General features: G+C 44.9%; 1 protein-coding gene across 1 annotated transcript; it reads left to right on the forward strand.

Annotated features, from left to right (window-relative positions):
* The first annotated feature begins 3,925 nt into the window (after positions 1–3,925).
* Positions 3,926–6,116, forward strand: LOC124697609 (putative F-box protein At3g18330). The gene is made up of 2 exons (XM_047230176.1): positions 3,926–3,968; positions 4,966–6,116. The coding sequence occupies exons 1-2, from the start codon at positions 3,926–3,928 to the stop codon at positions 6,114–6,116; spliced, it is 1,194 nt and encodes a 397-aa protein (XP_047086132.1).
* The last annotated feature ends 10,677 nt before the right edge of the window (positions 6,117–16,793 follow it).

The raw sequence follows: 16,793 nt of genomic DNA on the forward strand, positions 1-16,793 counted from the left end.
TTAGTATTGCGCGAGACCTCTGCGTAGTGGTAGGACACCGCCTTCGCACCCCATATCACATGCCATATGTGTGCTCTAGCTATCTGGGAATCCATGCGGCTTCCTGCGGTGTCCCGTCGAATCCGCTGGAAAGTGACCGGATTTGAACTAGGGCTACACTTTCCGTCGCTCAATAAATTCCGCAAAAATTGTTTTTAGGTCTATGACATATCAGTTTATGTGCTAATTTCTGTCCGTTTAGCGCGATGGTAAACGGGTGCACCAACGCGCCTGGTACGGCCATACCGCATCTCCGTGGGGGCCCCTTTTGGCCAAATGACAATTTAAACAAAGTCAGAAAATCCTGCGGAGCCGCATGGCGTCATTTTATGTGTCCTAGTAACCACTCGAAAAGTCGGAATTAGGATACGGCAATTATTTTGGAAAACCCTTCACAAACAGGGCTATCACGTCCGGAGTTCTATGGCTTTTAGGGCAAATGAGTAGGAAACGGCCCGTGACACCGCATAGTTTGTCGGAACGAGGCCATATTTGGCACGTGCGTGGTCCCTGGGATGGGAAGCAAGGCCCCGGGAGCGGATTTTCAATCCGACCCATGGGCGATGGTTTTTTTCATTTTCGGGGTGCCAAAACGGGTTTATTTTGTGAAGCAGCTACATGGAGCGCATTTTAGTATTGCGCGAGACCTCCCCGTAGTGGTAGGACACCGCCTTCGCACCACATATCACATGCCATATGTGCGCGCTAGCTATCTTGGAATCCATGCGGCTTCCTGCGGTGTCCCGCCGAATCCGTTGGAAACTGACCGGATTTGAACTAGGGGTACACTTTCCGTCGCTCAATAAATTCCGGGAAAAATGTTTTCAGGTCTATGACATATCACTTTATGTGCTAATTTTTTTCCGTTCAGTGCGATGGTAAACGGGTGCACCAGCGCGCCCGGTACGGGCATACCGCATCTCCGTGGGGGCCCGTTTTGGCCAAATGACAATTTAAACGAAGTTAGAAAATCCCACGGAGCAGCATGGCGTCATTTTATGTGTCCTAGTAACCACTCCAAAAGTCGGAATTAGGATACGGCAATTATTTTGGAAAACCCTTCACAAACAGGGCTATCACGTCCGGAGTTCTATGGCTTTTAGGGCAAATGAGTAGGAAACGGCCCGTGACACCGCATAGTTTGTCGGAACGAGGCCATATTTGGCATGTGCGTGGTCCCTGGGATGGGAAGCAAGGCCCCGGGAGCGGATTTCCAATCCGACCGATGGGCGATGGTTTTTTCATTTTTGGGGTGCCAAAACGGGTTTATTTTGTGAAGCAGCTACATGGGGCGCATTTTAGTATTGCGCGAGACCTCCGCGTAGTAGTAGGACACCGCCTTCGCACCACATATCACATGCCATATGTGCGCGCTAGCTATCTGGGAATCCATGCGGCTTCTGCGGTGTCCCGCCGAATCCGCTGGAAACTGACCGGATTTGAACTAGGGGTACACTTTCCGTCGCTCAATAAATTCCGCAAAAAATGTTTTTATGTCTATAACACATCACTTTATGTGCTAATTTTTGTCCGTTTAGCGTGTTGGCGAACGGTGCACCAGCCCGCCCGATACGGCCATTTCGCATCTCGCGAGGGGGTGCATTTTGGCCACATGGCAAATTGGGCGTCATATTTGGATTCCTCTAATTTTTAGGTTCAAATGATGATATGTATGTTATATTTAGATTCCTCTCATTTTTCTGATCGATTTAGACATATTATTTGTGGAATTTTGATTTTCCGATTTAAAGATATTAATTATTCAATATTAAATAGAAAAAAGACCAAAAAATAAAATCATTTATTTTTATTTGAATTTAATATTATTATTACTTATATATATTCATTGTTGTCTACTTAAGTAATTGTTTGGGATTCAAAAATATAGAAGTGTGCATCACGGTTCAAGGGTTAATAGGGTTGATATGGTATTATTATCAGCAAGAGGTGTCAATTCTATAATGGAAGCTCATCCGAATGGAACCAAGAAGTTAAGCGTGCTGAGGTTGGAGTAGTGTGAGGATGGGTGACCGACTGGGAAGTTTAACCATGATTGTAATTTGACATAAGATTAAGTGTAGTTAGAGTTAAAAGTGTATTGGGTGAAAGATAAACAAGTAAAAAAATAAAAATAAAAAGGAAAAAATTGTGTAAAAGAAATTAAAATTTTAAATTTTTTAAAAGTCTATGCCTAGGGTTTTGCCGTCGGCATATAGAAAAAAATAATTTTTTTTTTCGAAATTTTTTTGTTTGAATTTTTGTGGAAACGGGAAATTTGAATTTTTTAAAAGTCTATGCCGAGGGTTTTGCCGTCGGCGTAGCGTGCTACGCCGAGGGCCGGGCTACGCCGACGGCGATAGTGGCTTTGCCGAGGGACTTACACGCCGAGGAGCTATGCCGAGGGCGGCCCTCGGCATAGCCTACGCCGAGGGCCATAGCATGCTACGCCGAGGGTTCCCGGCCCTCGGCATATAGCCCCATTCCTGTAGTGCAAGTGATCGGCAGTAACGAGAAATGTTGAAACAATTTCTATTCCATAACGAAGTAGATATTACGGCTACTCATGGTTGTGTAGAACATGGTGTATAATCAATTTCCGAGAATGACGTTTGCAGCATGGCGAAATTTGAAAATTCCATCAGAAATATTTTCCACATGAAGGATAATAAGTCTAGAAAGAACGATGACATCTATGTTACTGTTTTGTTGGTTGATGGTGTTACGAGTGAAATTGGAAAGAGCGAGAGACAAGTGCAATGATTCAATCAGTTATCTTTATTGATGTTTGATGTACACTTATATACAATGTGAACCGTTGCTTCCAAAATATACAAGGAGGCGGCGTGGCCGGGGTCGGGGACGGCAGGCGCGGGGTCGGGGACGACATGCGCGACGCGACGGCATCGACGACCACCGTGTTACCGTGCGGCGCGTCGTCTTCGACGGCTGGCGTCGGCGACGGAAGGCGCAAGGGCGCGATGGAGTCGGCGACCGCAGCGCTTGTGAAGCTCCTCACGCCGGAGTCCACTGTGAAGATGGGAGCCCCGGTCGACACCGACACGTAGGCGAGGGCGGCGCCCTCCATCTCAACAACCGCAGGGGTCGGAGATGGCAGGCGGCGCGATGCCGCCAGCGTCGACTGCGGCTGCACTAGAGGTGCCGCCGAACTCGAAGATGGAGGCGGACGACCGCCGGACAGCGTCCCCGTCGATAGTCGGGCCGTACTCGTGCAGGGGGCAAACTACCCACCCGTGCGATGGGCACCAGAACGGTGGAGGCGCGGCCGCTGGTGCCGCTTCGACGTTCTCGTCGGCCCCGAGCATTGGCGCGGCCGGACCAGCGAGGAGCCAGTCAGGCGCCACCGGCGCGAGGGGCGCCGGCCGTGGTGTGAGGCCGTTCGCCGGACCGGCACCGCTCTGGTGGACACGGAGACGGTCGCGGGAACTGCCTGGGCCATGGCGGCGCGCACGGTAGCCTCCTGCACCGTGGCGGCGGCCGATGTATCGGCCAACACCATAGCGTCGGCCGTCGAAGCGGCGACTTCCTCCAACTCCATGCCGGCGGTGGTGTGCGGCCAAGTGCTGGCGACGTTCGTCCTCCTCTAGCAGACGACGCAGGTACGAAGGCATGAATCGAGGCATTCTTCTCACCTGTATGTTCTTGTTTCTCTCGATCTCGAAATCGCTCAGGATTGAAAGCGTGCTGATAACGTGTTACGGGTGAAATTGGAAAGAGCGAGAGACAATTGCAATGATTCAATCAGTTATCTTTATTGATGTTTGATGTACACTTATATACAATGTGAACCGTTGCTTCAAAAGATACAACTGTTCGGGGCGTCTCTTCAGGGAACCGTCACCACGACTCCTCAAGTTGTGGAACCGCCATGCGGGAAAGGAGCGGGGATTACTCCCCTAATAACTGCCAGAGTTATTTGTTTTAACAGATGGTTTTGGTGGATGTTTCTGTAAGCTAGCAGCGAGTTTAATGATCTGTTGTTGAATCTGAAAGATGCAGGGGCCGGGTATGGTATGCACGGTGATGCAACTACAAGGGAAGTTTCGGCCTTTGCCTATAGGATGGTATATTCCGGAGAGTCTGGCATGCATGTAGCCAAAATCCCAAAAGTCAGCTTTGCGTTTTCGCGAAAAAAATCCCAAAAGTCACCTAGAAATTCCTTTTGGAGCCAACCTTTCAACCCAAAAAATCTTGGTACAAAACAAAAGACTGATTAATATCCCGTGAATCAAACAATTCATGCGTGAGGCCATTATTAGCTACCATGTTTTTTCTCTCTCCAGGACATAATTTGCCTATGCTTGTAGAGTTCATCAATGATTCTCGTTTTATGGAATTTCCTACACCAATGAATTTTCGGAAAAAAGAAAGCTGAAAACCTGGAGATGCATAACAATGATTTGGAAAGTTCAGATTCACAATGGACAAATAAAAGGTACGGATTACTTCGGAGGGATACTTCGGAAGGGGGAAAGCAAAGTCTACGTACAGCCGCCAGGTCCTTCTCGTCGAGCTGCGGCGCGATCAGGTCGAGGGCTTTGAGGTGATGCCGCCAGGAGGAGTCGAGCAAGGCAGCACGGCGCAGGGCCACCCACTCCGGCCGCGACGACGACGACGCTCCACGCCATTCGCTGCCGGCGCCGTTCCCGCACACCGAGGTAGTGTGTCGACTGTCGAGTCTTTCGTTTTCGCCTTCTATTCTCTGAATCGTCGATCGAAGTAAAGGGAACCTGACAGAACTTTCTCCGCCATCTTTAGATGGAGAAGGACCACTCGCCGTAGACCGGCAACCGAGGCCACGGCGAAGACGCACCGCCAATCCTATGCACCGAGGTAGCATCTTTCCAACCTTGAATTCAATACATGGGACCTTGAACCTAAGCGAACGTATATCTACTTTTTTTGTAGACGAAGCAGAAAAGGAAAAAGATCACCCCGAGGGGAGCCTCCCCGCCGAAGTCCTCATGGAGATCCTGTCGCATGTGCCCTACAAGTCTCTCTGCCGCTTCAAGTGTGTGTCCAAGCCATGGCTCGCCTTCTGCTCTGAGCCCGACATCTGCAAGAGGTGCCCGCAGACCCTATCCGGCTTCTTCTACAACTACGGTGGACGCGTCAGCTTCCATAATTTGTCCGGCAGAGGGCCCCCTATGGTCGACCCTTCTCTCCCTTTCTTGCGTGGGAGCTATGACCGGTTTGAGGTCAAGCAATGCTGCGGCGGCCTCCTCCTCTGCGAATGCTGGGAATCACGTCATGAGGAAGACAAACATGATTTTGTCGTGTGCAATCCTATAACCGGGAAGTGGACTGTGTTGCCACCTATACTGTGGCAGAACACATGGGATGGTGACCCTGTGCGTTTCCAACCGATAGAGATCTTCCTAGGGTTCGACGCGGCGGTTCCATCTTGCTTCACGGTGTTTGTGCCCCTGACCTACTATGAGGAGGAGTTCACAGAAATGGCGATCTACTCGTCGAAAACCCGCCGCTGGATCACGGTGGAGGGCGACCCAACTACTCAGCTGGTTGGTAATTCAGAGTGTGTCTTCCTGAATGGCACTATGCATTTGGCTACCAAGGATGGTTCCATAGTGAGCGTCGATGCCAAGGGGGAGGAATGGTGCGAGATCGATATGCCAAACCACATGGAAGGCAGCAGAAGAAGTAAGGTTTCTATTGGGCAGTCTCAGGGACGGTTGCATGTGTGGCAGATATCTAATGATGATGATGATGATGCTGGTGATGATGATTATGATAATGATGATTATGGTGATGGTGATGGCCACCTCTATGTTTGGGTTCTAAAGGATTATGATAGTGAAAAGTGGAGGCTGAAGTGTAATGTTCGTGTTTCGGAACTATTCAAGAGGGAATGTGGCGAAGATGATTTCTCCTATACAGCGTTTGCAATTCATCCTGAATCTAACTGTATATTCCTTACCGACAAGGATGAGACAACATTGTCGTATGATATGGATAATCTGAAAGTGAAGGTCGTGCGCAATTTTCAAGAGTTCCAGGATGCTCTACCTTATACTCCTTGTTTTGCAGAATGGTCTTAATTCGGATGGTCACTGAAAGTCACTGCAGCTTTATAATTGGTTATGGATATGGGCTTAACTTCATTGTTTTGTGGCACTGGCTTGGCTATGTCCTAGATATCTCCTATGTCAACTTCAGTTTGCTCTTTCTATCAGTTTGTTTTTGTGTACGTTTTGTTTCTTTGAACAATGTTGGTAACCATAGATAATTTGTAATGAACCCTCAAATGGGCAATTTATTGAGGTCACTTTGTTCGATGGGTAAATCTAAGAGAATACATTATCTATGTTTAAGCCTCATTTTGTTTCAATTTACATACATAATAAAATTGTTTCTAGTATGCACATTTTTATCCTTTGATGTTAAATATCGATCGTGTGTTGTTATTCTGCAATTGGGATTAGTACTCTCTCATTCACTTTATCTGAAATGGTTTGTTTTTAGTAGTTGAACATAAGTGGAGTAACCTCTCTGCGTCGCTGCATGTAAAATATGCATGGTGTTTATTTCGTTGGTTTCTGTCTATGTAGCTGAACAGTATGCCACTGCAGCCAATGGTTGTGTTTCTTCAAAGCAGGAGGGAATACGTTAATGTTGAAACCTAATCAAGGTAGACATGGGTGTGCTCATCACATTTCACTTCGGCAGCCTGGGCAACTGAGTCCAGTTTGACCCTTTCTAGTTGTGTTGCTGTCTCGCATTACCTATTTATGTTTCCTGCTGTATATGCATGGGTGTTGATGATCTTTTTTTTTGTTACATCTAGAGTGCTCCTCAAAAGGAGTTCCGGTTCCATTCATATAAATGAAATTAGGAAGGTTCAAAGTAGTATGAGAATTTGCAAACAGAAATAAAAATTCGAACGAGACTAAAAGTTTTGCCTGGCAGTTTTATGGAGAAAAGCTACAACATACAAGCTTATGGCATCATTGCATCAGGACCAAGCAGCAAAACAAAGGAACTGCCAGGTAGCAGCAAAGATCTTCAGTTGAGATGCTCGAATCTTTCGGAGATTTCGTGCAGCTTGGCCTTTGTCGCTTCAGTTGAAGATCTCTTTTTCACAAATCTCTTTGGGATGAGTGAGTTTTGACTTCAAAGCTTCATTTGTTTGTGGCATTGGCATGTACTTTTGCTCTGTAATGGTGCAAATTTCATTTAGGAGAATTAGAGAGTATCAAAATCATTTTCAATCACAGGAAGTTTTAATCATTATATGTACGATAGGAACAATTAGAAAGGAAAATGCGGTTCAGATTCGGGTGGGAACCTGTGCTTTACTATGGGCCATATGGAACACAAGAAATGACTTTGTGTTTAACAAGTCAAAATCACCTTCGTTCTTGCAGGCTATTCCATTGGCCACGCACTAGATCCGTATGTGGTCTTTTCTTCAGCCGGAGGACCAAAGACAGGACATGGATTCTGGGTGCACCCGTTTGGAGATGGTAGCACGGAATTTGTGCAACCGGTTCGGACGGTGGTCTGTTAGCAGAATAGATTGCTGAGATAGTTTTATTTCCATGGCTAGCTTCTCTATTTCTATTTTTAAGTGGCTGGTGTTTGCAGCGACGCTTTGTGATCCATAAGTTGTAACACATACTATGCTTAATAAAGTAATAAAAGCCATATGCATCGCTAGAATGCAGAGGCTGGGGCATATCCCCTTTTCGAAAAAAAAGATAGGAACAATTAGACAACCAAGTCCGAGAAAAAAGACCTAAAACGGACTAATGACCGTTAATAGACCCGTTAAAATTCCTGGGAAAACAACAACAACAACAACCACCAAGCCTTTCAGTCCCAAACAAGTTGGGGTAGGCTAGAGTTGAAACCCATAAGATCTCGAAGCCAAGTCATGGTTTCAGAACGTGGATAGCTGTTGGAATAAATCAACTAGAACTCAAGAATCGACGAAAACACGTAGGGAACTAGAGCTGTGTGAAAACCATTGATGGGAAACTGGAGCTTATCCTCTCCCGTCCCCTTTTCTTCTATTTTATTTCTTCTCTCTTCTTTACACCTTTGTCCTCCTAATATTTACATATTACATAAAAGTATAAGGATACTAAGAATAATGATAATACATTGCCAGCTCAACACTCCCCCTCAAGATGGGGAGAAAACATCATATATCCCCATCTTGCAACACAGACTAGAGAATAATTTTTCCGGCAAGCCTTTAGTCAATATATCTGCTAGTTGATTTGAGGACCTCACATATGGCATACAGATTATCCCTTGATCAAGTTTTTCTTTAATGAAATGCCGATCAATTTCAATATGTTTTGTCCGACCATGCTGAACTGGGTTATGTGCAATGTCTAGTGCCGCCTTATTATCACAATACAACATTAGTGGTTTTGCTTGAAATAGTCCCAGTTCTGTCAATATAATCTTGAGCCACATCACTTCACATATTCCATGAGCCATAGACCTAAATTCCGCCTCAGCAGTAGACCGAGCAACAACATTTTGCTTCTTACTACGCCAAGTAACTAAATTTCCTCCAACGAACGTACAATAACCAGATGTGGACCTTCTATCATCCAATGAACCTGCCCAGTCTGCATCAGTGTAGCATTCTACTCGTAGATTACCATTTGATTTGTATAACAATCCACGCCCAGGGTTACCCTTGAGATATCGAATTATTCTAACTACTGCATCCATGTGGTGAGTTTTAGGATCATGCATAAATTGACTAACCACACTCACTGCAAAAGCAATATCTGGACGTGTGTGAGACAAGTAAATCAATCGCCCAACTAGCCTCTGATATTGTGCTCGGTCTACAGGTTGCCCTGATTCACTAGTAAGTCTATGGTTTTGCTCTATTGGTGTCAAGGCAGGTCGGCAACCCAGCATACCAACTTCTGACAATAGATCTAATATATATTTTCTTTGAGACAAGTAAATACCTTTTGAGCTTCGAGAGACCTCAATGCCAAGGAAATACCTTAGCTGCCCTAAATCTTTAACCTCAAATTCCCTTGTCAAGTGTAGCTTCAAGTCTCTTATTCCTGCATCATCATCTCCTGTGATAACAATGTCATCAACATATACTATCAATATTGCTAGTCTGCTCACGTTTCTCTTATAGAACATAGTATGATCAGCATTACTCTGTTTGTAGCCCAGTTGCAATATAGCCCTTCTAAAACGATCAAACCATGCTCGTGGTGATTGTTTTAGACCATATAAGGAGCGATGTAGTCTCAACACTTTACCTTCAGTTTGTGCAGTATCAAAGCCTGGAGGTATTTTCATATAAATTTCCTCTTGGAGATCTCCATGAAGGAAGGCGTTTTTTACATCCAATTGATGCAAATCCCATCCAAGATTAGCTGCACAAGAAATTAGAATTCTTATTGTATTCATCTTAGCTACCGGTGCAAATGTCTCCTCATAATCCACTCCATAAGTCTGTGTGTACCCTTTTGCTACTAAACGTGCTTTGTACCTTTCCACTTTGCCTTCGGGATTATGCTTGATGGTATACACCCACTTGCATCCAACCGGTTCTTTATCTTTTGGCAGTGTCACCAATTCCCAGGTCTTGTTCTTCTTTAAGGCCTCCATTTCTTCAAGCATAGCAAGCATTCCATTGAGGATCCTTGATGGCATCTTTCCAATCTGTGGGTACATAAGTAGAGTCTAATGATGCAATAAAGTTTTTAAATGAAGCACTACACCTCTCATAAGACAAATATTTTGCAAGATTGTGTTTGTATCCCACATAGTCCTTGAGACGTGCTTGGAACATCAGCATGTCTTGGAGGTTTTCGAAGTGCAATCGGATAATCAACCATTGGATTAGTAGGTGTTGGGTCGTGATTTTCATTACCTTCACCTTCAGCCACATCATGGATAATCTCCCCCTGTGATGAAGCCTCACGGCCGACAGAGGAATGCTCTGTATCTTCAGTTGCTTCATGATGTACAGGTTCACTTGTTGATGTTCTAGGGCTCATAAATGGAGTATTGGGTTCCACCACTTGTTGATCTGAAGGAATATTGCTTGCCTCATGACCAGTGGAATTGGCATCTCCTTCATCAGTACTTGCACTTCTCTCCCCTTGTGTTTCATTCTCTATCTGAAAAATATCCATCATCGGGGTCAACATGGAACCAGAAGAGGTATTATTTTTGTTCAAAATCTCCCCCTTACTATCAATACAATAATTGGGAACATTAGTAGAATAAAATGGTTCATTTTCATGAAAGGTAACATCCATACTCACAAAGAACCTCCTTTCAGAAGGGCTCCAACAACGATACCCTTTCTGAGTAGGTGAATAGCCCACAAATATGCATTTGATGGCACGCGGATCAAGCTTTCCCACCGAACCCCTGTAATCATGAACAAAACAAGTACAGCCAAATACCTTGGGGGGTACAATGAAATCATTAGTGCCAGTCAAGCATTCAATTGGTGTTTTATATCTCAACACTCTTGATGGCATCCGGTTTATTAGGTAAGCAGCTGTTTTAACAGCCTCACCCCAGAGAAACTTTGGCACATTCATCGTAAACATGAGGGACCGAGCTACCTCCAATAGGTGCCTATTCTTCCTCTCGGCGACCCCATTTTGTTCAGCTGTGTTTACACATGTAGTTTGATGAAGAATCCCATGTGATGACAAGAAACTATCAAATGCTTTGTTTACATACTCAGTCCCATTATCTGACCGGAGTATTTTCACATTGACATTATACTGATTTTGCACCATATTATAGAAGTCTTTAAACGCAGATAAGACTTCAGATTTGTGCTTTAGAAGGTACAACCAAGTACATCTACTAGAACCGTCAATAAAGGTCACATACCATCTTTCTCCTAAAAGAGAAGTCACGGTCGAAGGACCCCATACATCAGAATGCACTACTTCAAAAGGAATTTCAGTTTTCTCAGTACTACTAGGATAATTGGTTCTTGTGTGCTTTGCTAGCTCACACACATCACATAAAAAACCTTTCTTACAGGAGAGACTAAATTTTGATGGGAACATACGACTTAGGGACTGAAAGGACACATGTCCAAGTCTATAATGCAGCAAAATTAACTCATCTTCGGCAGGGTTGCATCTTGTACTAAGAGCCAATGGCGTCAGACCATTGTCGAGGTAGTACAAGCCATCTCGCTCAGTCCCGAGTCCCAAGTATTCTTCCTGACTTCAGCTCCTGAAATATGCAGAAATAAGGGTCAAACCATGCTCCACAATTTAGTGCCTTTGTAATTGCGCTAACCGACAATAAATCCACTGGAAAATTTGGAACATGTAAAACGTGATTCAATGACATAGACGGAGTGCAACTAATGGTCCCACTGCCCATTATTGGAGCAGAGGACCCATCAGCAATACGAACTCTTTCCTTCCCAGAACGTGGTGTGTAAGATAAGAATTTTTTAGATGAGCCAGTCATATGATTTGTGGCCCCCGAATCAATGATCCAAGAGTTGGATGAACAATCCACACCTTGAGAGGTTGATGCAGATTCAGGGACATCTGTACTAGTAGCCGCCACCATTGATTTGAATTCTTCCAATGCATGTGCAGCAGCATCGGGTGATTCCCTTATAGTTGCAGTAAGATGGCTTCGTTCAGGCTTCTTCGCGAATATACTCTCCTTATTGGTACGGTTTGGAGGCCTCTTCTGCCAGCCAGGAGGATAACCAATCAACTCAAAACAATCCTTTTTCATATGTCCTGGCTTTCCACAATTATCACACACCACTCTGGGTTTCCTGTGGTAACCAAATTTCATGGCATTTGCTTGATCATTCTTTGAAGCAACATACGGTTTAGCATGAGTGAGTGAAGATAGTGCTGCTCTATTATCAAAACCTGTATTTGGTACTGAAACCAGATTAGCTAGACGAGTTTCCTCCTCGAGAATGCTAGCAATTGCCTCATCCAAAGTGGGCCAGTCAGGTAATGCGTGTATCAGTTGGGATCGCAGGTTGAACTCCTCATTCAATCCTTCAAGAAAGGCTTGCACCAATATCGGCTCAAACCATTCTCGGAGGAGCGGTATATCTTTGGGATCATGTGCCTTGAATGGCCTAAAATACTCCAAGTCTCGGAAGAGCTTTTTAATTTCGCCGGCATACTCAGTCACTGTTTTCTGCTCTTGTTTGATGTTCCTTAGTTCATGAAGTATTCTAGTAACCTGCATCTTGTTTGACTTCCCCGAAAACTGCTTTTCAATGCTTGTCCAAACTTCAGCGGCGGTCTGAAAGCCTTCAACTTGTTCCCTCACAGCATTATCCATTGAACTAAGTAGCCACACCATGACCCGTTTTTGACTCTGGTCCCATTGCTCCTGCGTGACATCCATTGGTTTTTTCTCATCCTCCTTCAAGAATTTCTGAAGTCCGTGTGACTCCAGAATCAATGTGGCGTTCCGAGACCAGCTAAAAAAATTGCCAGGACCAGTTAACCTGACAGGATTGGGTTCCAGGGTCTTCAAATTTTCAGAAGTATTGCTTGTCTTTGTTTGAGACTGCTCCATCAGTTGTGCAATCATACGCTGCATACTTTCACACAACTTCTCAATACCTGAATCTTTATTTGGTTCTCCCATGATCACTGAACAGCTACTGTGTATTTCTGGAAATCTGAACAGCTACAACACTTCTCACTAAGTTCAGCTAGCCACACAAACTTCCTCTCCACGAGACTCGTACAGAGCAAGAAGCTGAATTCAAGAAGCTGAATTCACTACAAGATCTCTTCGACTGAACGATATGTGTAACTGACCTGGTCAATGTTGATTGAGCAAAACTCTAGCACAAAGGCGACACACAGCAGCACAACACCAGGACGGCGACGACGTGCAGCACCAGAATGACGGCGGCGACGTGCAGCACCAGGAAGACGACGGCGACGCGCAGCACCAGGGTGGGGGCGACGCGCAGAGGCAGCCACGGCCCGGCCCAACACCCTGACAGCGGCGATCTTGACAAAAACCGGCGGCGGCGCACAAAGGCAGCCACGCCCACCAAATCGACAAACGGAGCACAAATCAGACCGAATCCGCGTCGGAAACACCCCCACGGACCGATTGCTCTGATACCATGTTGGAATAAATCAACTAGAACTCAAGAATCGACGAAAACACGTAGGGAACTAGAGCTGTGTGAAAACCATTGATGGGAAACTGGAGCTTATCCTCTCCCGTCCCCTTTTCTTCTATTTTATTTCTTCTCTCTTCTTTACACCTTTGTCCTCCTAATATTTACATATTACATAAAAGTATAAGGATACTAAGAATAATGATAATACATTGCCAGCTCAACAATAGCTAACTTCCACGCACCCCTGTCCATGGCTAAATCTTTGTCGATATTCCAAACCTTCAAGTCTCTCTTAACGGACTCCTCACATGTCAAGTTTGGTCTACCACGACCCCTCTTAACATTCTCAGCACGCTTTATCCGTACGCTATGCACTGGCGCTTCCGGAGACCTCCGTTGGATATGTCCAAACCATCTGAGACGATGTTGGACCAGCTTCTCTTCAATCGATGCTACCCAACTCTCTCCCATATATCGTCATTCCGTATCTGATCCTTTCTTGTGTGGCCACATATCCACCTCAACATGCGCATCTCTGCTACACCTAACTGTTGGATATGTCGTCTCTTAGTTGGCCAACACTCTGCGCCATACAACATCGCAGGTCGGATAGCTGTCCTATAAAACCTGCCTTTTTAGCTTTTGTGGCACTCTCTTGTCACAGAGTACGCCAGAAGCTTGGCGCCACTTCATCCAACCAGTCTTGATTCGGTGGCCCACATCTTCATCGATATCGCCATCCTTCTACAACATGGACCCCAAATATCGAAATGTGTCTCTCTCCGGTACCACCTGCCCATCAAGGTTAACCTCTCCCTCCTCGTGCCTAGTAGAACTGAAACTGCATCTCATGTATTCAGTTTTAGTTCTACTAAGTCTAAAATCTTTAGATTCTAGAGTTCGTCTCCACAACTCTAACTTTCTATTAACTCCCGTTTGGCTATCATCGACTAGCACCACATCATCCGCAAAGAGCATACACCATGGGATATCTCCTTGTATATCCCTTGTGACCTCATCCGTCACCAAATCAAAAAGATAAGGACTCAAAGCTGACCCTTGGTGTAGCCCTATTCTAATTGGAAAGTCATCAGTGTCGCAATCACTTGTTCGAACACTTGTCACAACATTATCATACATATCCTTCATGAGGGTAATGTACTTTATTGAGACTTTGTGTTTCTCCAAGACACACCACATGACATTCCGAGGTATCTTATCATAGGCCTTCTCCAAATCAATGAACACCATATGAAGGTCCTTCTTTTGCTCCCTGTATCTCTCCATCAGCTGTCGTACCAAGAAGATGGCTTCCATAGTAGACCTCCCAGGCATGAAACCAAATTGGTTTTTGGTCACGCTTGTCAATCTTCTTAAGCGGTGCTCAATGACTCTCTCCCATAGCTTCATAGTATGGCTCATCAGCTTGATTCCACAGTAATTAGTACAACTTTGAACATCCCCCTTGTTCTTGAAGATTGATACTAAAATACTCCGCCTCCATTCTTCGGGCATCTTGTTTGACCGAAAGATGAGGTTGAAAAGCTTAGTTAGCCATACTATCACTATGTCTCCAAGGCCTCTCCACGCCTCGATGGGGATACCATCAGGACCCATCGCCTTGCCTCCTTTCATCCTCCTTAACGCCTCCTTAACCTCAGACTCCTGAAAACGTCGCACAAAGCACATGCTAGTATCATCAAAGGAGTCGTCTAGCTCAATGGTAGAGCTCTCAACCTCTCCATTGTAAAGGTTGTCAAAGTACTCCCGCCATCTACGCTTGATCGCCTCATCCTTCACAAGAAGCTGATCCTCTCCGTCCTTGATGCATTTGAGTTCGTTGACATCCCTCGTCTTCCTCTTCCTAAACTTGGCCATCTTATAGATGTCCCTTTCGCCTTCCTTCGTGTTTAAACGTTGGTAGAGGTCCTCATACGCCCGACCCCTTGCTTCGCTCACCGCCCGCTTTGCAGCCTTCTTCGCCACCTTGTACTTCTCTATGTTAGCTGCACTCCTGTCCAGATATAGGCATCTGAAATAGTCCTTCTTCTCCCTAATAACCTTCTGGACCTCATCATTCCACCACCAGGTATCCTTAGCTTCCCTTCTACTTCCCTTAGTCACCCCAAACTCCTCTACAGCGTCCTTCCGCAAGCGGGTCGCCATACTCGTCCACATCATGTTTGCATCGCCTCCTTCCTCCCAAGGGCCCTCCTTAATAACTCTCTCCCTGAAAGCCTGGGATGCCTCTCCCTTGAGCTTCCACCACTTCTTTCTAGCGACTTTGGTGCGTTTACCCCGATGGACACGGATCCTAAAGCGAAAGTCAGCAACCACCAGCTTATGTTGAGGGACAACACTCTCTTCAGGTATCGCCTTACAATCAATGCATGCGCGTCGCGTCTGTCTTCTCTTCTAGAGAGGACAAAATCAATCTGGCTAGAGTGTAGACCACTACTGAACGTCACTAGATGGGATTCTCTCTTTCTAAAAAAGGGTGTTAGCTATGACCATGTCATAGGCTAGAGCGAAGCTCAGACGTCTTCTCCTTCTTGGTTCCGGATGCCATAGCCAAAGCCCCCATGCACCCTTTCAAAACCTGTGTTAGACGTACCCACATGGCCATTGAGGTCTCCTCCTATGAAAAGCTTCTCACCAATAGGTAATATCAAAGCCTATAGATGATCAGGCTTAATAAATATTACCGTGGATTCACAAGATTTTGCGTGCATCAACATATGAACCAGAAAAATTATGAATGAGTAATATCAAAGCCAAGGATTCAAATTTAAACTAGGTTTCAATCCCACCCTTAGATAAGTGGTGCAAAATTTTCTTAGTTGAGTAAGCTCTAGTACTAACAACAAAACATGACAAAACAAACTGAATACATCTCACATCCATGACAGTGAGCTCGTCACTAAAGAAACAACAATAACCCTTATAAGACCTATTGGAGAAGCTTGTTGGATCAATGTGGTCCCAAATTAAGTACACATATGGCCTATGTGGTTAAAAATCTAGCTTCTCCAACCGATGCAGCCCAAACCACACATAATGTAAATATAAGGTCAGCTATCTTCTAAGAAAGAAACTTATGCAGAAGTCTGAATTTTTACATTTATTTGCACCATGAAGGTACAAAATGTGCCCAAGAATCATCACAGTTATCAACCAGAAGACATATTATACAAACGGGAAACAACATGCAGGTTTAGAATTAAAAACTAAGATTATGAGAAATCATACATCACAACAGGCTTTATCATTACAGTTATCTACCCTTCCTGCATCATACCCTGCATATATGATGGCAATGTCTGGGAAAAAGTCTGCCGCTACATTGAAAAACACTGAAATAAAAGCAAGAGTTATCTTGCATTTCAGGAGGATACATACACCCTGATCATTCAAATAGAAGAAAGGGCACAACCTGAAATCTTTCTGCACTTGCATAAATAGTCGAGATATATCCAAGAGGTTTTTCTTTTTAAAACACCAACAAAAACCAACTGCGAGAAACTGAAAATCACTAAACAATCAACGGTCCCAACATAGCCAGGGAATACAAAATAATGGGTTAGTACTTCGGTAATAAAAATTTTAAAAGATAATTAGC

This window comes from Lolium rigidum, chromosome 3 (genome assembly GCF_022539505.1).
Source record: "Lolium rigidum isolate FL_2022 chromosome 3, APGP_CSIRO_Lrig_0.1, whole genome shotgun sequence".
Classification (NCBI taxonomy): domain Eukaryota; kingdom Viridiplantae; phylum Streptophyta; class Magnoliopsida; order Poales; family Poaceae; genus Lolium; species Lolium rigidum.

Excerpts from the sequence above, each read along its gene's own strand:
- LOC124697609 (XM_047230176.1), top strand. The coding sequence starts at position 3,926 with ATGCGGGAAAGGAGCGGGGATTACTCCCCTAATAACTGCCAGA. Across the intron at positions 3,969-4,965 it reads CTCCCCTAATAACTGCCAGA|ACGAAGCAGAAAAGGAAAAA; the intron begins GTTATTTGTTTT and ends CTTTTTTTGTAG.